At 42.7% G+C, this 21,593-nt stretch overlaps 1 protein-coding gene across 1 annotated transcript in view; it reads right to left on the reverse strand.

Annotated features, from left to right (window-relative positions):
- Positions 1 to 11,993, reverse strand: part of LOC102185739 (cytochrome P450 2C18) — a 33,681-nt gene extending 21,688 nt beyond the window's left edge. The window contains exons 1-3 of the mRNA XM_018041341.1: positions 11,632 to 11,993; positions 2,480 to 2,642; positions 2,154 to 2,303 (exon numbers count right to left, since the gene is read on the reverse strand). Coding sequence (XP_017896830.1) covers positions 2,154 to 2,303; positions 2,480 to 2,642; positions 11,632 to 11,799 — 481 coding nt within the window. The 5' untranslated portion in view covers positions 11,800 to 11,993. The remainder of the gene's footprint in view (positions 1 to 2,153; positions 2,304 to 2,479; positions 2,643 to 11,631) is intronic.

Here is a 21,593-nt window from a genome sequence, read left to right on the forward strand (position 1 = left end):
ACTTACAAAGCAGATAATTTGGAATCCAGACTGAAAATAAGATTCATTGTGGCAGTTCAGTTCAGTTCAGTTCAGTCGCTCAGTCCTGTCCGACTCTGTGACCCCATGAATCGCAGCACGCCAGGCCTCCCTGTCCATCACCAACTCCCAGAGTTCACTCAGACTCATGTCCATCGAGTCAGTGATGCCATCCAGCCATCTCATCCTCTGTTGTCCTCTTCTCCTCCTGCCCCCAATCCCTCCCAGCATCAGAGTCTTTTCCAATGTGACAAGGGCTTCATAAATCAGTACAGCTAGCAGTAGAGGTGAAAAATTACCCTAAGAGTTTTAATCCCAAATCCAGTTGTTTTAAAATGTACTTGGGGTTTTATTTCTATTCACATGATGAGGTCAACAGATCAGGAGATGATAGCCATAGGGAAGATAGTTTGTTCCCAAGAGGAGGGGTACACCACACAGGGCCACATGGGGAAGCACCAAGATTGGTCAGGAGAGAGCATGGAGCAGAGCTTTCACAGGGGTTTCACGGAAGAAATGAGCAAGGTGGGGTCAGTATGCTAACTAACCTTAGGATTGGATAGTTTGGATAATTTCCGAGGGCTCTAGGCAGTAGGGAGAAGGCAATGGCAACCCACTCCAGTACTCTTGCCTGGAGAATCCTATGGACGGAGGAGCCTAGCAGGGTACAGTCCATGGGGTCTGGAAGAGTCGGACACAGCTGAGCAGCTTCACTTTCACTTTTCACTTTCATGCATTGGAGGAGGAAATGGCAACCCACTCCAGTGTTCTTGCCTGGAGAATCCCAGGGACAGAGGAGGCTGGTGGGCTACTGTCTATGGGGTCGTACAGAGTCGGACACGACTGGAGTGACTTAGCAGTGGCAGCAGCAGCAGCTAGGCAGTAGGGATGGTCCCTGGTTGTCCCATAATGCCTTGGGTTGATTTAGGGCAGGGAGAATATTGGCTTGGTGTGTGAGGGTTTCATAAAGTAGGTATCCAGAGGGTATGGGCTCTGGATGGTTGGCTTGAAAATCAAAGACATGCTCATAGAAAAGATGTGATACTCTATCTCAGGATTAACTAACCCTGGGAGAGGCAGTTGCTCCCAAGGTCTGCAAGGCCTTCCAAGATGTCAAAGTATCATAAAATATGGAAAATACAAAACAAGGGAAAGTGAAAGTCTCTGTCATGTCCAACTTTTTGCAACTTTTTGTATAGTCCATGGAATTCTCTAGGCCAGAATACTGGAGTGGGTAGCCTTTCCCTTCTCCAGGGGATCTTCCCAACCCAGGGATTGAACCCAAGTTTCCAACACTGTGTGCAGATTCTTTACCAGTAGGGAGGGGAGATAAATGTAAAGAGAAAGTTGAAGTTGGAAGCAACTAATAAGGAAGGCAGGCTGAAATCCAAATAAATCATTTTATAATTTCATATTTGTGTAAATTTTAGGATTATTCTAGAGTATTTATTTCTTAGAATTCATAAAACAATACTGTAATTTAGAAGCAACATTAAATAACTCAAGCTGATAATTTTAAAACAGTTGTTTACAAGGAAATCACAGTAGATGAGGCCTGCACTGAAGGATACCTAACTAATTAAAACCATAGAAAAGTATCATTACTGGCTAGAACTGTAGGCAGTGAGTGTCTGAAGAAACCCTCAGACATCTGAGTAAGGTTGACCATACAAATACAGGCCAATTAAGTGAAAGCACATGCCCTCCAGAGGGGCATGATGAATTCATTCCCACCGTGTCCACTTAACAAGTATTCCCTGATGAAATGTTCTGGAATAGACAACCCACACTGACACTATTGCTCTCTAACGCACGCACACACACACAAATGAGACTCAAAATCTCCTATCTTCATGACCTAATGATCTGAAAACAAAAATTTCAAAACAGAATAGGATTCAATGACCTTTAAAAAATCCACACTATATGCTCCATCCTGGGTGTACACACACAACAAGCAGAGATACACAAAAGCCCTCTGGGCTCTCCTCTCTCTCTCTCTCTCTTCTCCATGGGAGGGCTGAAAGCCATGAACCATATGAAAGATGTGGCCGCCCCTGAAATGTTTCCATGGGCATCCCTGGAGAAGAGAGCGGTCTGCTGAGGTCAGAATTACAGAGCATAGACTCACCCACCGTTCGTTTTTCTCAACTCCTCCACCAGGCAGCGCGCTTCCTCTTGAACGCGGTCCTCGATGCTCCTCTTCCCCATCCCGAAATTCCGCAGGGTCATGAGGCAGAAGCGTCGGATCTCCTTCCATCTCTTCCCGTTGCTGAAAATGATTCCTGCCAGGACGGGAAACATAAACTGGGAGGGAGGCCCTAGAGAAGGAGGAGCGAGCTGACCTGACACTTGGCAGCCTCAGAGATCGACCAAGCTCTGCTGAGGGCTCTTCAAATTCCTCTTTTCCATTCTCCCCACCCCCATTACCAATGTTGGACACGTGCACATGTGCACCTACCATATCCTTTATTAACTCTTTGAGACATTGGGAGACTGCCTCTTCCAGAAAACTCTTCTCCCTGATCAATTAAGGCTTCTTTCACTGCTTCATATCCATGCAACACAACAGTGGGCCTCAAGCCAAAATACACTGTGAACACAGGGCCATAGGTGTTTGAGAGCTGGGAAATGGAAAGAAAATGCAAATATTAGCAAAAGAAGTCACAATTTGGTCTATTTTGCTCATGATTAAGACTGTTATTATCATCATATTGTTGATAATTTATTCTCCCACACATAACTACAAGCATTTCTGGATCTTATATATCAGTATTAGTTCAGTCGCTGTCATGTCCAACTCTTTGCGACCCCATGGACTGCAGCATGCCAGGCCTCCCTGTCCATCACCAACTCCCAGAGTTTACTCAAATTCCTGTCCATTGACTCGGTGATTCCATCCAATCATCTCATCCTCTGTTGTCCCCTTCGCCTCTCTACTTCAATCTTTTCCATCAGGGTCTTTTCCAATGAATCAGTTATTGGCATCAGTTGGCCAAAGTATTGGAGTTTCAGCTTCAGCATCAGTCCTTCCAACAAATATTCGGGACTGATTTCCTTTAGGATGGACTGGTTGGATCTCCTTGCAGTCCAAGGGACTCTCAAGAGTCTTCTCCAACACCACAGTTCACAAGCATCTGTTCTTTAGGGCTCAGCTTTCTTTATAGTCCAACTCTTACATCCATACATGATCACTGGAAAAACCATAGCTTTGACTAGGCAGACCTTTGCTGGCAAAGTAATGTCTCTGCTTTTGAATATGCTATCTAGGTTGGTCATGACTTTTCTTCCAAGCAGCAAGCATCTTTTATTTCTTTTTAATTTTTATTTTTACTTTATTTTGCTTTACAATACTGCATTGGTTTTGCCATCCATTGACATGAATGGCTGCAGTCACCATCTGCAGTGATTTTGGAGCCCCCCAAAATAAAATCTGTCACTGTTTCCACTGTTTCCCCATCTATTTGCCATGAAGTGATGGGACCAGATGCCATGATCTTAGTTTTCTGAATGTTGAGTTTTAAACCAACTTTTTCACTCTCCTCTTTCACTTTCATCAAAAGGCTTTTTAGCTCTTCTTCGCTTTCTGCAATAAGGGTGGTGTCATCTGCATACCTGAGGTTATCTGTATTTCTCCCAGCAATCTTGATTCCAGCTTGTGCTTCATCCAGTCCAGTGTTTCTCATGACGTATTCTGCATATAAGTTAACTAAGCAGGGTGACAATATGCAGCCTTGAGGTACTCTTTTACTCTGATTCCATTTGGAACCAGTCTGTTGTTCCATGTCCAGTTCTAACTGTTGCTTCTTGACCTGTATACAGGTTTCTCAGGAGGCAGGTCAGGTGGTCTGGTATTCCCATCTCTTTCAGAATTTTCCACAGTTGATTGTGATCCACACAGTCAAAGGCTTTGGCGTAGTCAATAATGCAGAAGTAGATGTTTTTCTGGAACTCTCTTGTTTTTTCAATGATCCAACGGATGTTGGCAATTTGATCTCTGGTTCCTCTGCCTTTTCTAAATCCATCTTGAACATCTGGAAGTTCACAGTTCATGTACGGCTTGAAGCCTGGCTTGGAGAGTTTTGAGCATTACTTTACTAGCCAGTGAGATGAGTGCAACTGTGAACTAGTTTGAGCATTCTTTAGCATTGCCTTTCTTTGGGATTTATAAGTATGATAATTCAACATCCATTCATGAGAAAAAAAAAAGCACTCTCACTGAAGTGGGTATAGAGGGAACATATCTCAGCATAATAAAGCAGAAGACCTTAATAGACCTTTCTCTGAAGAAGCACCTACAGATGGCCAACATGCAATGAAAAGATTCCTTAAATCACAAACAATCAAAAAAAAAAGTCACTAACAATTAGAGAAGTGAAAATTGAAACTACAGTGAGGTACCATTGTGGTTATCATCAAAATGTCTACAAGTACTAGATGCTGAAGCGGGTGTGGAGGAAAGGGAAGCCTCTTACACTGTTGGTGGGAGTGTAAGAGGTGTAAATTGGTGCAGCCACTAAGGAGAACAGTGTGGAAATTCCTTTAAAAACTAAAAATAAAACTACCATATAATCCAGCAATTTCACTCTTGGGTATATACCCAGGGGAAAAAAAATGAAAAATCTAATTCAAAAAGATAACGCATCCCTATGTTCACAGCAGCACTACTTACAATAGCCAAGACATAGAAGCAACCCAAGTGCCCCTTAACAGATAAATGGCTTAAGTATATGTGGTATATACATACAATGGAATATTGCTAAGCCATAAAAAAAACAATAAAATGTTTGCAGCAACATGGATGGGCCTAGAGAATAAGCTTAGTGAACTAAGTCAGAAAAAGAAAAATACTACATGATATCGCTTATATAGAGAATCTTAAAAAATACAAATGAATCTATATACAAATTGTAAACAGACTCACAGACACAGAAAACAAATCTGCGGGTAACCAAAGTGGGTGAGGGACAAATTAAGGGAAAGAGATTAACAGATACAAAAACTATACATGAGACAGAAAAGCAGCAAGACTTACTGTACAGTACAGGGAGTTACATTCCGTACCTTGTAACAGGCCACCACGGAGATGGCGGTGCCCATCACTGATTGGGCCACAGAGCAATTGCACGGCGGGGAGGCGCCAGTGGGAGCCTGGGACACCGGAGCGGTGGTACCACTGAGCACAGGGCGCTGGAAGTGGATCAACTGCAAAGCAACGTGCTCGTCCTGCGTCTGGAATCTCAGCCCAGGAGGCTGATCACCAGCAGCTCCTCACTAATGGACCACCAGCAGCTCCTCACTATGGACCACCAGCAGCTCCTCACTATGGACCACCAGCAGCTCCGCACTATGGGCCACCAGCAGCTCCGCACTATGGGCCACCAGCAGCTCCTCACTATGGACCACCAGCAGCTCCTCACTATGGACCACCAGCAGCTCCGCACTATGGGCCACCAGCAGCTCCGCACTATGGGCCACCAGCAGCTCCGCACTATGGGCCACCAGCAGCTCTGAGGTGGCAGACAACTTGGCCTGGCACCAGAAGCATCACCTGGTAGACTTCCTAGTGGCAGTGGGCAGCCACTTCTAGGATCAAGCATCCTAGATACATGCTATGTGCTTAGTTACTTCAGTCGTGTCTGACTCTTTGCGACCCTATGGGCTGCAGCCCACCAGGCTCCTCTGTCCAGGGGATTATCCCAGCAAGAATACTACAGTGGATTGCCATGCCCTCCTCCAGGAGATCTTCTCCACACAGGGATCGAACTGGCATCTCCTGCATCTGCTTCATTGCAGGTGGATTCTTTACCACTGAGTCACTGGGCAAGCCCCTGCATGCTGTAAAGCAAACGCCTACCAAAGGGTCCCCGAGGGCAGCGGATGGTAATGGAAGGGGGAGTCAGTTTACATCACAGACAAGTAACAGATCCTCAGATTGTTTTAGTTGTTGGACACCATATTTAGAATGGACGTTCTTTACTCAAAATAGGAAAAAGGGATTTCTATACTATAAAATGTCTTCAGCCATTAAGAAAACTCCTTTCAGTGGTTCAAACAAACATATCCTTCATTCATTCTCAAGACAGAGGAACTTATAGTCTTCCCTTATGTAAATCAAACGGCAGAGAAGGGAGTATATTCTAGGGCTCACAGGTAAGTAATTTCATTATTTATATAAGTTGGTTCTGTTCATGTAATAGTGGGATATTTTATTTCCTGATCCTTAAACGCTAAGGGCTACCACAGAGAAGTATGATTTCCAGGGCTAATCTCTTTTAATAATTACTTTACAGTAAAACCTAAATGCTATTTTTCCTGTCCTGCTCTTCTTTCTGTTTTTGAAGACAAGAACAATGAAACAGAGGCAGTATAAGAAACTGTGGGTACCTTTATATCAGGTGTATATCTCACTGGATTTTTTTGTTGTTTAGGAAGCTAATATAGTTCTCCTTAAAACAGGAGAAATGTTAAAGGAAGCCATACTTGGCATTAGAAATTATGGTAGAAATATTAATAGTTTCTTTTCAAAGAAGAGAACAAAAGTCAGTACTTGACTTTTCAAGAAGGTTCTTATTCAGTTTTCCAGCCCCTTTCCTGGGTTCCATAGAATTAAATGTACTCCTTTTTTTTTTTTTTTTTTTTTTTGCTTAGTAAAAAATGTAGCAATGCTTTATAAATTTATAAACATTTAGTTTTAAGTTTCAAATTCTGTCCCCAGGCAGATTGTAATTTGAGATGAACTGAAAAGTAGCCAACAAGATAGAACAGAGGACAATTATATGCATCTATTGAAAGATAAAAAGGGATAAAAAATTTTAGGTCAGATTTAAAGGGTTTGGAATCAAGACTTTAGTTAAATTAAGCTCTGCATTCACTAGATAAGTTGATCCTCTGGAAATGTTTCTAAAACCTGAAAAATCAAGGTAAGCATCCCTTTTTCCCCTGAGGATCTAGTGAAACATAAACACAAAATGGTTTACAATCAGATTTGTTCTAGAAAATCTTACAGTCACCAAAGCATGGCTTTAGAGTTCAAATTCTAGGTGTTTTACTACCTGGGAATTACTTGGAACAAGTTACTATCTTTATATGCAGAAATGGAGATATAATAGTACTTGAGTCAATTACAAAATTCTAACAGGAAAATAGTCAAAACTTTCATATAGTATAAGCTGTATTGCTTATATTCCAAAGCAGATTTAAATGTTATATCGTTTATCCAGACTTTCCCCTGGGGTTAAAGTTAGAAAGAATTCATTTGTTAACAAACTTTAATGTCACTTCATACTAGCCATTTTATTTACATAGTTAGAACATACAGATATCTATTATAAATGCAGAGATCACCACTGCATTTCAGAACTTCACTCAGTTTGAGGGCCAACAACAGAAGGTTTTTCTCTTTCCATACCTATCTTGCCTGTTTTCCTTTGTACAAAGTTTGCAGCAGTAGCACATGCATTACCATAGTAAGTCACGTTTTCAATTTGAAATTTATTTGATATGCTACAGAAAGGTGCATTACAAGGCTTTTCCCCCTTACAAATTCAGAAAGCTAGAATAGAATGGTAGTCATCTGACCTACCTGAACTAAGTCATTTGCTGTTTTTCAGTTGCTTAATCATGTCTGACTCTTTGTGACCGCATGGGCTGCAGCACGCCAGCCTTCCCTATTCATCACTATCTCCTGAAGTTTGCTCAAACTCATGTCCATTGAGTTGGTGATGCCATTCAACCACCTCATACTCTGTGTCCCCTTCTCCTCCTGCTCTTAATCTTTCCCAGCATTAGGGTCTTTTCCAATGAGTTGGCTCTTCACAAGGTGGCCAAAGTATTGGAGTTTCAGCTTCAGCATCAGTCCTTCCAATGAATATTCATTGGAAGTAAGTCATGGATGGCTATAATTTCAAAATTTATGTTTAATGATGGCAGAGTAATTTCAAAGTGTGCTAACAAACATTTTGGAAGCAGGTATTCTATGAAGATGGTACTACTTACTGACAGATTCAAAGTTGTACCATAGCAGACTGAAACAATTTTTCTGCTTGAGATCAGTTGCTGAGCCTATTGTTTCTTAGTAAATGGGTATCTTTAGCTAAATGTAGCAGATACAGTCATGTTGTCTTGCTGGTAGTCCTTCATAAATGTCATAACTTTAAAATTGTTACTATCTACAATATACAATTTATCTTAAATTTATGATGTAATTGATGTCAAGAACCACCTGGGGAATTTCAGTAAAATGTGTGTGTTCTAAACCTCAGTCCCAACCCCATGAAAACCTTTAGGAATATGTGTATGTATGTCCAGATGTTTTTCTTAAAATAATAAAGGTCCACCATTATTTTCATTTAAAAATACTTTGTAATAATGTATCAGTTCAGTTCAGTTCAGTTCAGTCACTCAGCCGCGTCCAACTCTTTGCGACCCCATGAATCGCAGCACGCCAGGCCTCCCTGTCCAACACCAACTCCTGGAGTTCACTCAGACTCACGTCCGTCGAGTCGGTGATGCCATCCAGCCATCTCATCCTCGGTCATCCCCTTCTCCTCCTGCCCCCAATCCCTCCCAGCATCTGAGTCTTTTCCAATGAATCAACTCTTTTCATGAGGTGGCCAAAGTACCGGAGTTTCAGCTTTAGCATCATTCCTTCTAAAGAACACCCAGGACTGATCTCCTTCAGAGTGGACTGGTTGAATCTCCCTGCAGTCCAAGGGACTCTCAAGAGTCTTCTCCAACACCACAATTCAAAAGCATCAATTCTTCGGCGCTCAGCCTTTTTCACAGTCCAACTCTCACATCCATACATGACTGCTGGAAAAACCATAGCCTTGACTAGACAGACCTTAGTCGGCACAGTAATGTCTCTGCTTTTAAATATACTATCTAGGTTGGTCATAACTTTTTTTCCAAGGAGTAAGCATCTTTTAATTTATGCAGGCCAGGGAGCAACAGTTAGAACTGGACTTGGAACAACAGACTGGTTCCAAAGAGGAAAAGGAGTACGTCAAGGCTGTGTGTTGTCACCCTGCTTATTTAACATCTATGCAGAGTAATAATGCATAATGGAATATAAACTGCAAAAAAAAATTCAAGAGTTTTCTATATACCTGAAACTAATGCAATATTGTAAATCAACTGTACTTCATTAAAATGTTATAAAAGACAAAATATATCACCATCATATTTTGCCATGGCCTGAGCAATTGGTACTCAGATTATTACTCATTATCATATCAATACCCTGAGCTAGGTTTATTTACCTTGCTTTATAGATAAAAAGATTAAGGCTCAAAGACTCTCCTATTTATTTCTGGTGTCTCACAGTTAATAGAAGACCCAAATATCCTTTTTTTTAATTGAAGTATAGTTGTTTTACAGTGTTGTACCAATCTTTGCTGTACAGCAGATTGACTTAGTTTTACACATATATAATTTTTTAAATATTCTTTTACATTGTGGTTTATCCCAGGAGATTGGATGTAGTTCCTTGGACTACACAGTAGGACCTTGTTGTATATCCATTCTAAGTATAATAGTTTGCATCTACCAATCCTAAACTCCCAGTGCATCCTTCCCCTACCCCCTCCTTCTCCCTTGGCAACAAGTCTCCTCTCTATGTCTGTGAGTCTTGTTTCTGTTTTAAAGATAGGTTTGTTTGTGCCATATTTTAGATTCCACATATAAGTGAAATCATACGGTATTTGAATTTCTCTTTCTGACTTATTTTATTTAGTATAATCTCTAGACCCATCCATATTGCTGTAGTTCAGTTCAGTTCAGTCGCTCAGTCGTGTCCGACTTTTTGCGACCCCATGAATAACAGCACGCCAGGCCTCCCTGTCCATCGCCAACTCCTGGAGTTCACTCAGACTCACGTCCATCGAGTTAGTGATGCCATTCAGCCATCTCATTCTCTGTCGTTCCCTTCTTCTCTGCCCCCAGTCCCTCCCAGCATCAGAGTCTTTTCCAGTGAGTCAACTCTTCGCATGAGGTGGCCAAAGTACCAGAGTTTCAGCTTTAGCATCATTCCTTCCAAAGAAATCCCAGGGCTGATCTCCTTCAGAGTGGACTGGTTGGATCTCCTTGCAGTCCAAGAGTCTTCTCCAACACCACAGTTCAAAAGCATCAATTCTTCGGCACTCAGCCTTCTTCACAGTCCAACTCTCACATCCATACATGACTACAGGAAAAACCATAGCCTTGACTAGACGGACCTTAGTCGGCAAAGTAATGTCTCTGCTTTTGTTGTAGCAGACAGCCTTAATTTCCTCTTTTTTATGGCTGAGAAGTGTTCCATTGTATATATGTGACATATCTTCTTTATCCATTCATCTTTCAATGGACATTTAGGTTTTTCCATGTTTGGCTGTTGTGAATAGTGCTTCTATGAACATAGGGGTGCATGTATCTTTTTGAACTATAGTTTTTCTGGGTGTGTCTCCAGGAGTGATTTGCTGGATCATATGGTTATTCTATTCTCAGCTTTCTGAGAACCCTCCATACTCTTTTCCATAGTGGCTGCACTAGTTTACATTCCTACCAACAGTGTAGGAATGTTCTCTTTTCTGTACATCCTCTCCAACATTTGTTATTTGTAGACTTTTTATTATTTAGGCCATTTGGACCAGTGTGAGGTGATATCTCACTGTAGTTTTGATTTGCATTTCTCTAATGGTGATGTTGAGCATCTTTTCATGTGTCTATGGCCATCTGCATGTTTTCTTTGGAGAAATTTTTACTAAAGAGAAGACCCAAATTTCAACGTGGCTTAGTCAACCTCTAGTGCCTAAGCCATTCATCAGTAACCCCTATGCCTACCTCAGAACCAATATACAACTGACTGCTTCCAGATCACTTGTAAAGCTCATCCCATGGGAATTCTGATTCAGCAGTAATAAATACTAGAAATCTACATTTTTAAAAGCCACCCTCAGTGATTCAAATGCCCAGCCCAGTTTAAGATGCGCTGCTATTACTGACAGGAAGCAAGCAAGCATCACAGAGTCAGTGCCAGGACACGCAGCAGCTCATGGAAGAACAATTGCTTTCATCTGGCATCATGTCTTGCAGACAGCAGCTTTGTGCAAAATCCAAAAGGATTTTGTTACCACCCAGCTGGCTCTGAATAATGACTTTTTTCTTTCATTCACTCATACTTGTCCTGATCCCAAGCTATTTCCTTAACATCAGGCATAGTTCACTTCTTCACTGAAGTTAAATTGTCATGGTTATTCTGAACAAAACATGCAGTTTATATAAGTGATGACTTCTTGAATGACATCCCTAATCACAAAACACTTCCCTTATCATTTATCTTCAGCCAAAAATCATAGCAAATGTGGTGAAACAAAGAAGAAAAGCAATACTCCAATCTTTTGCCACATTATCATTTTGGTTCAGTGATACAGAGACCCAAATGTTTCTCTACTCAAGAAATGATTTTCTTGACAATGACAGACAAAAAGTAATATTCCACAGGAGTATTTGCTTTAAAATGACATAGTTTAGTAATTTTAAAATATTGTAATATACTTTAATATATATTTTTTAAAGCAGATGTTCACTTACTTACCCTTTGCAAGTCCCTGGAGGAAAATAAAACCTACTTACATTGCTTAAGGATTTGCCAATGTTCTTAACATCTAGCTGTAGGATATTTCCAAGAATCGGGAGAGGAGTGGGGCCCGGCGGGAGCTTCCCTTTCCCAGAGCTCTGTTTCCAGAGTGAGAGGAGAAGCAGGCAGGAGAGGCAGAGCACGAGGACCACAGCCAGATCCATTGGTGCCTTCCCTTCTCACTCAGACGACTGTGAGCCTGAAACCTAAAGCTTTTATAACAGTCCCTGCTAATTCAACTTGGGCCTCTAACTCAGAAAGTGAAGAGTCAGCCAGGTCTACTTTAATCTCTCTTTTGAAAGGACTTTAGCCCTGCGATAAAGATTAAAATATGGTGCTGTTTGTTTTGCTCTTGCCGTTTTTTTTGTTTTTTGTTTTTTTAATGACCCATCTGAGCATTCCAGTTTAACAAGTCGGGGGTGGAACAACCTGGTGAGTTTTCTATAAACACACCAGGAGGTTGATGACTAGTGAACTAATAAATGATTTAATCAAAAAGTTGCTCAACAGTCTGGATTCTCTGATTAGTAACCAGTTGAGAACTTATGACTTTGAGGGCAAACGTTGTATATTACAAGATGCTTATCCTTTAATGCTTTATCAAATACTAATATATTCGTCCTTGAAAATGAAAGCCTTTTGAAATATTTTACTGTACCGTACTAACATTATACCTTCTTAAACATAAACCAGGTAATATAACTCATACATCTTGAAGGTCTAAAAATGTATCAAGTTCTTAGATAAAAGTAACTTTACACATTTTACCATTAAATTATCCTCCTCCTCCCCTCAAAAATATCACTAGAAGAAAAAATTTTTAATTTTTCTTTTTCAAATGGGGAAAGGGGAATTATTCATAGAGAACACGAGATGTGTCCAGTGTCCCACAGCTAATAAATGACAAAGCTGTTATTTGAACCAATTTTAATCTTTTAATCTTTATTTTCTTGGGCTCCAAAATCACTGCAGATAGTGACTGAGGCCAAGAAATTAAAAGACAGTTACTCCTTGGAAGAAAAGCTATGACCAACCTAGACAGCATATTAAAAAGTAGAGACCTCACTTTTCCAACAAAGGTCCGTCTAGTCAAAGCTATGGTTTTTCCTATAGTCATGTATGGATGTCAGAGCTGGACTATAAAGAAAGCTGAGCGCCAAAGATGTGATGCCTTTGAACTGTGGTGTTAGAGAAGACTCTTGAGAGTCCCTTGGACTGCAAGGAGATCCAACCAGTCCATCCTAAAGGAAATCAGTCCTGAATGTTTGTTGGAAGGACTGATGTTGAGGCTGAAACTCCAGTACTTTGGTACTCCAATACCTGATGCAAAGAACTGACTCATTGGAAAAGACCCTGATGTTGGGAAAGATTGAGGGCAAGAGGAGAAGGGGATGACAGAGAATGAGATGGCTGGAGGGCATCACCAACTCAATGGACATGAGTTTGAGTAAGCTCCAGGAGTTGGTGATGGACAGGGAGGCCTGGCGTGCTGCAATCCATGGGGTCACAAAGAGTCAGACACGACTGAGCGACTGAACTGAACTGAACTGGTATTTGAACTAAGAGTCCTCTAATGCCCATTGTGGTACACCGTGGTTTACACCACAGCTGCCTCAAGAACAATTTTAGGAAAATGAAAAACCAAAGCCCCTAAATATTAGTTTCTCTGAACGCACACCCCAGTGGGTGTTCACAGAATAACAAGCTTACACTAAATAGATGCTCCTTATTTGATGCAAAGATCAAAGGATCTTGGTGTCTCAAGAGAAGACACAAAAGATAGGAATTTGCCCCTCTCCATCATTACCAGGGTGAAACTTGCTCAGGTACTAAGGAAAGGCCGTCTCAGAAAATCGAGGGGTCGAGCCTTGAGAACACTTGACTTCCTGCACCTCTCAGTCACCTCCAGGTACAGGGGCTTTGGTTGCTTTCCTTGTTCTGTCATTGTCAGACATGATGGAATGAAGCACACACCACAAGAAAGGGAGATTTTAGATAGAACAAAAGGTGTGGATTCAGTGGAAGATGGGAGACAAAGACTTCGTTGAACAGCTCATAGCCCAGAACCATCTCAAATAACATTTAGTGGTCATGAAGCTACATGTGACTGGAATCTTGTGCATTACTACTTCACTAACAGTAATGGTTGCACAAAGACATTGGTAAGATCATCATATTTGTTTTTTTATTGAAGTATGGTTGATGTACTATATAGTGATGTGCAGCTTTTCAAGGCTATACTTCATTTATAGTTATAAAAATTGGCTATATCCCCTGGGTTGTACAACACGTCCTTGTAGCTTATTTGATACATCGTAGTTTGTGCCTCTTCCCCACACCCTCATATTACCGCTCCCTCCCTTCCCTCTCCTCACTGGTAACCACAGTCTGTTCTATCTGTGAGTCTGTTTCTTTTATTATGTCCACTAGTATATGAGCATGTACTTTCCAATAGGATTTTAAGCTGTTTTTGAGGGAAGCTTCAACAAGAGTCCATGGAGTTCATTGGGCATCCTCAGAGAAAATGAAAATAGTCACTCTGTAAGCACTCTGAAGAAGACTGAGCGCTGAAGAATTGATGTTTTTGAACTGTGGTGTTGGAGAAGACTCTTGAGGGTCCCTTGGACTGCAAGGAGATCCAACCAGTCCATTCTGAAGGAGATCAGCTCTGGGATTTCTTTGGAGGGAATGATGCTAAAGCTGAAACTCCAGTACTTTGGCCACCTTGTGTGAAGAGTTGACTCATTGGAAAAGACCCTGATGCTGGGAGGGATTGGGGGCAGGAGGAGAAGGGGACGACAGAGGATGAGATGGCTGAATGGCATCACTGACTCGATGGACATGAATCTGGGTGAACTCCGGGAGCTGGTGATGGACAGGGAGGCCTGGCGTGCTGCGATTCTTGGGGTTGCAAAGAGTCGAACATGACTGAGCAACTGAAGTGAACTGAACTGAAGCAGCTCTTATATTTTTGTATCAAGTGTTCTGATTTTCAGAACGCTAAAACCCGTTATGCTAAAACTTCTTTACTGCTCTGCTTTCTTTGTATTTCCTTTTCAGTTGCTAATTTTTTAAGCTTCATTATTGTTTGTTTCCTTGTGACAGGCTTGTACTAGGTGTTAAGTAATAAATGGTATGGATTTTCTTTTGTTTATTCTATTTTGCTTTTATTTTGGGTATGCTGGGTCTTTGATGTGGTAGGTGAGCTTCTCTGCTTGTGGTGCTCAGGTCTCCTGCATTGCAGGCAGATGCTTTACCATCTGAGCCACCAGGGAAGCCCTTTAGTTAATTGGCTGTGCTGGGTTTTCACTGTGGCCAGCGGGCTTCCCTACTTGTGGTGTGCAGGCTGAGTTTTCCTGCAGCCTATGGAATCTTAGTTCCCCAACCACAAATGGAACCTGCGTCCCCTGCATTGGAAGGCAAATTCTTAACCACCAGGGGAGCCCTTGAATTTTCTTCACTGAATAAGTCTATTCTACATATCATTAATGTATCCACTGTTAGTATTTTTAAAGTACTGTGCAATATTGTTTAAGATTCTAAAACATTATTTAGGAGAGTTCTGAAATTTCCAAGCAGTTGTTTTTCTTTGCTTTACACTTTGTTTTTAATTATCCTGAAGTGGAATTATAGGAAATGATCTTCATTATGCTGTTTAACATTTTTCAAGTTGAGGATCTTTTCTAGTCCAACATGGTGAGTTTTTATTAATGTTGTATGTGCTCAGTCATGTCGGACTCTTTGCAGCCCCACGGACTGTAGCCCACCAAACTCTCCTGCCCATGGGTTCTCCAGGCAAGAATCCTGGAGTGTGGTGTCATTTCTTAATCCAGAGGATGTTCCTGACCCTTGATCAAACCCGTCTTGATCAAAGCATCTTCCGCTTTGGCAGCTGGATACTTTACCACTAGTGCCACCTCAGATGCCCCGTCTTACATGGTCATCTGTTATTAGCATTTGTTCGAGATTTTTAATTACACCACTCTCCGTTCTATGTCAACCAGTTTTAACTGCCTGAGGAGTCAGCAGAACATGATGTGTGAATCTCCAGAGTTGGCATAGGATGGCTGTCTCCTCCCTCCATTCATTCAAATGCTTATTCACGTATTTCTTTCACAAACATGCCCAGAGCTCTGGGCTCTTCATCCTGGTCAGGCCCTGCCCTGGGCACTGAACACACGGGCAAGTGAACACACTTGTTAAAGGAAGGGTGTGACCCCACACTGGCAATGGGAGGAGGACCTTCCCAGGCTGAGAGTACAGCAGGCCCAGAGGGTTGGATGGACCCGCTGGGGCTGCAGAGGGAACAGTCTTAGTCAAGGAAAGGAAATGCCAGAGGTGGGGTAGAAGGCGTGTGCATTTTCTTTATTGCTCTGATGCTGCTCATTAGCCCTCTGTAGGCATGGTCCGAGCCAGTTACCTGTCCCAGGAGTGACACTGGGCAGAAACCAGCTTAGTTATCCCCACAGTGTGCAGTGGTCCAGCAGGCCATGGGAGCAGCTGTAGGGGCCTCTGCTTCAGGAGCCACCCTAGAAGAACCACATCCTGGCAGGGGGTTGTAATTGTAGCAACTGTGGCAAATGCTAAAGAGTTTTCTGGCAGAACCCACCAACAGTGAGACACACAGTCTCGCTGTACCTGGATGTCACTGGGAGATGGTGGAGTGCGCCATGACAGTTCAGATGTTCACAGCTCACTTCATTTTAGGCAGAATTTTCCAGGCGGTCAAAGATTGACTTTCTCTACACAGAGACAAGGAATCTGCCAGTAGCCCTTCAGCATGAGCGGTTGTAGCAAAATGTTTGATGTTTCCCTTCTGTGAGGGAAGAGGATGTGAGTGCAGAAGTACCTTGGGACCTGGATACCTTTAACTCTACGATAAGGAACATCATATGCATTGTAGTAAAACGCGGGGAGAGGGGGAAAATCCTCAATATTCAGACCGAGAACAGTTGATTCTGTTCCTGCAACTACAACAAAAGATCCAGCCTCTGGGAGATGGAACCAATAACATCATACAAAGTGGAAGAGGCTAAACCACAATTGAAACTACTCTTGGCAACTGGGTCAGAGTCACCACTGTGAGCTCTCGGGCCTGAGTGTAGAGTCCAGTCATGTCCCTGCAGGATGCTGACTCAGGATCAAAATCCTGACCACTTCCCTGGAGGAAGTGGATGTAAGTGATAACCTGGAGACAGAGGATGGAGAGGATGTTGCCCACCTGGAAGGATCTAGGTTGACACAGCAGGATGCTCCAAAGTCACATGTATATTCAGATATTCAAAATAGCAGGAATAATTCATCCCACACCCACTCGGCCAAAAAAGAGATAAAAATGCCCACCTGACAGATCAACATGAAACTGTCCAGACTGAAATATCCTCAATCAAATGGGCTGATCAACATCCTACGGAGGGAGGAAATGAAGTGACTGAGCTTTGTCAACAGAAACAAGAAGAGCATCTCAGACTGACCTGTTGTAGAAGATGGTCCTTAGTGGCAACAAGTGGGGAGTTCTGAAGGAGATGACCTGATAAAGGGTGAGAATAATGAGCTAAGGGCCTATAGAAGAGCTTTTCTGGTGGCTCAGTGGTGAAGAATCCACCTGCCAATGCAGGAGACACTAGTTTGATCCCTGATCCAGGAAGATCCCACGTTCAGAGGAGCAACTAAGCCTGTGCACCACAACTGAGCCTGTTCTCTACAGCCCGGGAGCAACAGCTACTGAGGCCACGTGCCCTAGAGCCTGTGCCCCACAACAAGAGAAGCCCCTACAACAAGAAGCCTGGGCACCGCAGCTAGAGAGTGGCCCCTGCTCGCCACAAGTAAAGAGAAGCCCGTTCAGCAGCAAAGACCCAGCACAGCCAAAATCAATAAATAATTTTTTTAAGACCTACGGAAAACAAATGTCTCAAAAAACAAAACAAAACAAAACGCTGGCAGGAACCATTTCTTCTTCACACAGAACTCTGTCTGTGGAACCAAAACCTCATGAGAATTTGAGAGGGAGCTGGATGAGACTTCATCATCTATAGAGAAGAAATTAAAGACTTGAGACAAAGAAAAACCCTGTGATGAAACTTGAACTTCTATAAGTGGTTCCTCAGACGTCTGTTGAGCCCTAAGGAAATTTGGAAAGGACTACTTGCTTCCCAACCCCCGTGCAAGGGTGCTGCCTCCTTCTCCTCAGACCCCCGCCTTGCCATGTGCCAGGCTGACCTCGCCTGGCAGCTCCGTTCCCCAACCCATGTTTCCTGTGAGTCTAGCAAGGAGCTCCTGGCAAGAGGATGTTCATGACAAGTCCAGGAAGCCTACATATACCCCTGTGAACCAGACCCCATCAAGGGGGCTTTGTCCACCTTTTTGTCCATCAAGTCCTGGCGTTTTTCCCTGGACAACTCCATTCTGAAATTTGAAGTGTATTACCTGTGGCTTCCATCATGACACTTGTCGTAAAAATCCTAATGTACCAGTAAGACTTCTATGTCACTGAGTTTCCTATCTTCCTCAAACTATTGTGGAACTATGTGTGTATTTATTTTTAAAATACGTAACTCATTTTCGGCAAGTGGTTTTGCTTTCTTTCATCTTGATATTAATGTTTCAGGATTGATTCAATATGAGATATTACATTGCATTATACATTACATTACTTCATACATCTGGAGACAACAAGCAGGAGATATCTCTTTGTTTAAACAGTACAGTTCAATCCACAAAGACATTCAAAATTTTAAAATAATGCTCTTCTCTGTTAATGTTTCTATCCACCAGTGTTACAAGAAAGAGCTAAAAATTACTTTGTGGTCTCAGTGGATTACTGTTGAATCTTTAAATGGCTAGGGTATGGTGATCAGGTAGGGAGGGGAACAGGGCTCCCTGTGGAGTGGAAGTCCAATAGGACTGGACCCTTCTGTGTCCGGTTCCCTCTGGCTGTGTGGCACTCTGAAAGATGCTGCACTGATTGTAGACGTTCAGTGAAGAGGGAGGTAGCCTCAGGCGGTCACTCCTGGCCTCTGCCCTAATCCTAGTGAGTCCTGGTGCCCACTGGGACCCTCAGGCTCTTCATGGGAAAGATGGACTTATCCCAGTATAACTCTCTCTTCAAAACAGTGTCTTTAGACTTCACTTACAGCTTTCTAGATGACACTAGTGGTAAAGAACCTGCCTGCTCATGCAGGAGACAAGAGGCATGGGGAGGTCCCCTGGAGGAGCGCATGGCAACCCACTCCAGTATTCCAGCCTAGAGAGTCCCATGGACAGAGGAGCCTGGCAGGCTAAGGGTTGCACAGAGTCAGACATGACTAAAGCAACTTAGTACATGTGCACACACACATGCATATACCCTCTCTCTCACACACACACACACACTCTTTCACACACACAGTCTCACACACACACACTCTCACAATGATGTCCTGATGTCCTCAGTGGGATATTGCCCCCAGAGCTGGTCTGGGGGGCCTTGGTGCTGGTGGATGAGGTTTTGGAGGCAGCTCTGCCCAGCAGTGGGGCTGACGCAAGCTCAGCTGTGTCCCCAGGGCTGGCATGTGGAAGGGTGTGTGCCGGAAGCCAGTGTGAGGAATCCCGCCCGTGACAAGGTCATGAGGAAGGAAGCTGACATACGCAAGGTGTGCTCAGACTTCAGGGGCCCCTCTGGAAATTCCTAAGCATGTTCCCCAACAAAAATCTGCCAGTTTTTGTGCTCTGCTTTTCCACTCTTCTGACATTCTCTGGAAAAAGTCAATTCAGGGCTTTAGTCTTCTGCATTTGAAAGAGTGTTTCAATCCAAAAACCCCTCTGATGGCTTTCTAGCCTGCCTGCAGGACTCGTACAGTTGCCTGTGTGATTGTTTGAGGCCTCCTGACCGCAGGAGGCACAGGAAGCTTAAAATATCCTAGGAATGTAGGGGCTTCCCAGGAGTCAAAATCTTTAGAATAGGACTGATTAAAAGTTTCATTTGTTGAGTCAATGCTTGCTGCCAAGTTTTCATATCCTTTATTTTTAGATATAGTTGGTATATAGAAAAACAAGTAGTAGACCTGGTATTGGCAACATTAGATCTTGGAGTTAAGTACCTTCTTTGTTATAACCCACTGCACCTTTGTTCTATAGAGATGTAACTTTAATGCTTTAAGGAGATGCAGATTAAAGAAAAACACTTCAGGAGAAACGAAATTAACATTCATTAAGAAAGAGAGCCAAAAAGTGTTAACAAGCCTCTTGGCCAGAAGATAATGTAAATCACCTGAGACCTTTTGTATACAAAATGATATACAGAAAGAGTCTGGGATGCGAACGCTACATAATTTTGTGTTACCCATTGATCTCCATGTTTTATCAAAAGTATAAAAGGCCTTCTGAACAATAAAGGATTGGACCAGTTTCTCGGACTAGTCTCTCGGCCTGGTTTCTTGGGAATCTGGCTCTCCCCGTGTCTCTCTCTCTCCTTTTCCCTCCCTCTGCTCTTTACTGTAATTTCAGGCTGAATTTCCACATGGGGCGCAGAGGCCCGCCAAGTCTACTTACTTGCCCTGGCTGTTAAGACCCGCGTGAAAGGGAGCCTAAGGCGAGGCACCCTTAGATATTCAAGCGAGCGCCGGTGGCCCAACGTAGATGGTGCAAATTCCTTGTCTGGAATTTTATTGGTCTTCCGTGTAATCCAAGCTATTCAGCCCTTTTCCTCCACTTAATTCTCCTACTACACTATTGTTTCTTAATCTTATCTTATATTAATAAATAAACAAGTCTTTTCACGCCAACGCCGTCCACCCTTCGAATTCCCTGGATCCACCGGGGCTGGACCCCGGCAGGTGTGGAAGCAGAGAGCACAACCACAGGCTCGAGTGTTTAGGCAGAGTGTCTTGAGTCTCATGCTCAGGCTAGTCCCACACTGCAAACAATAGCAGGCTGCACCGATCCTCAGTCTGGTCCAGAAGTGCAGACACTCAAGGCAGAGCAGCTGTCGGTGTCTTCAGGGGAGCTGTGTCACAGATCCTTGGTGTCAGCCAGGTCACGGGGCTGGAGAACTGCACACTATCCAACCACCACCGAGTCTCAAGTTCCCATCAGTACCTGAGTCAAACACTGGAAACTGCCTACATGATCCTGGGCAGCTTCCAACATGAGTAGAGCCTTTGAATAGGGATCAGCCTGCTGCCCAAATTTGTTCCCATTACTCGTGGGAACAGCATGAGTAATGGGAACAACAGTGGTGGTGCTGTTGAGCAAGAGGGGCCCTTTTATGTCCATTCAGTGATGCGATGTGAGAACTGCACTCTTTTGTAAAGGTGAACTAGATAATCCATCTCACCTTCTCAAGGATAACAATGATTCAGGCTGGGCAGTTTTTTCATAAGAAAACAATTTCAGAATGCATTTAGAGAGACACCTAGATCAAAGAGATCCTAGAAGGGAGTGCTTGAGAATATGGAACTCTTCATCTGAGGACAGGCCCCAGTATGCCCGGAGTATCAAACTTCACACACATGACAGAGGATCAAATAGAAAAATCAAAAAAGTCACATTGGTCAGAGAAATAGATTTTATAATCAAAACTAACCCCACAAAGTTAGTTTTGAGTTCAGTTGGCTTCTTCATGAATTCTATCAAGTTGAAGATGAAGGAAGAAAATTTCCTGTCTTGTGGAAACCGATTATTATCCTGGCACCAAACCCAGCAAAGACATCACGCAGAAATATAATCACACACCAATCACTGTTGTGCTCATGTTGTCTTAAATATATTGATTCAGCAACAAGCATAATGACCAAGAGGCGTTTATCAACAGGAATGCAAGTTCACCTTAAAAAATACAAAATTTAAGTTCACTTTTGTAAAAAAAGACAAAACAAAAAATTCATCTCAATAGGTTTGGGGAAATTTGGAAGAAAATAATTTCCCATTCATTATGGAAAACCCTGCAGAAAAACTAGAATAGAGGGAAAGTTCCTCTGTT

This window comes from Capra hircus, chromosome 26 (genome assembly GCF_001704415.2).
Source record: "Capra hircus breed San Clemente chromosome 26, ASM170441v1, whole genome shotgun sequence".
Taxonomy (NCBI): Eukaryota; Metazoa; Chordata; class Mammalia; order Artiodactyla; family Bovidae; genus Capra; species Capra hircus.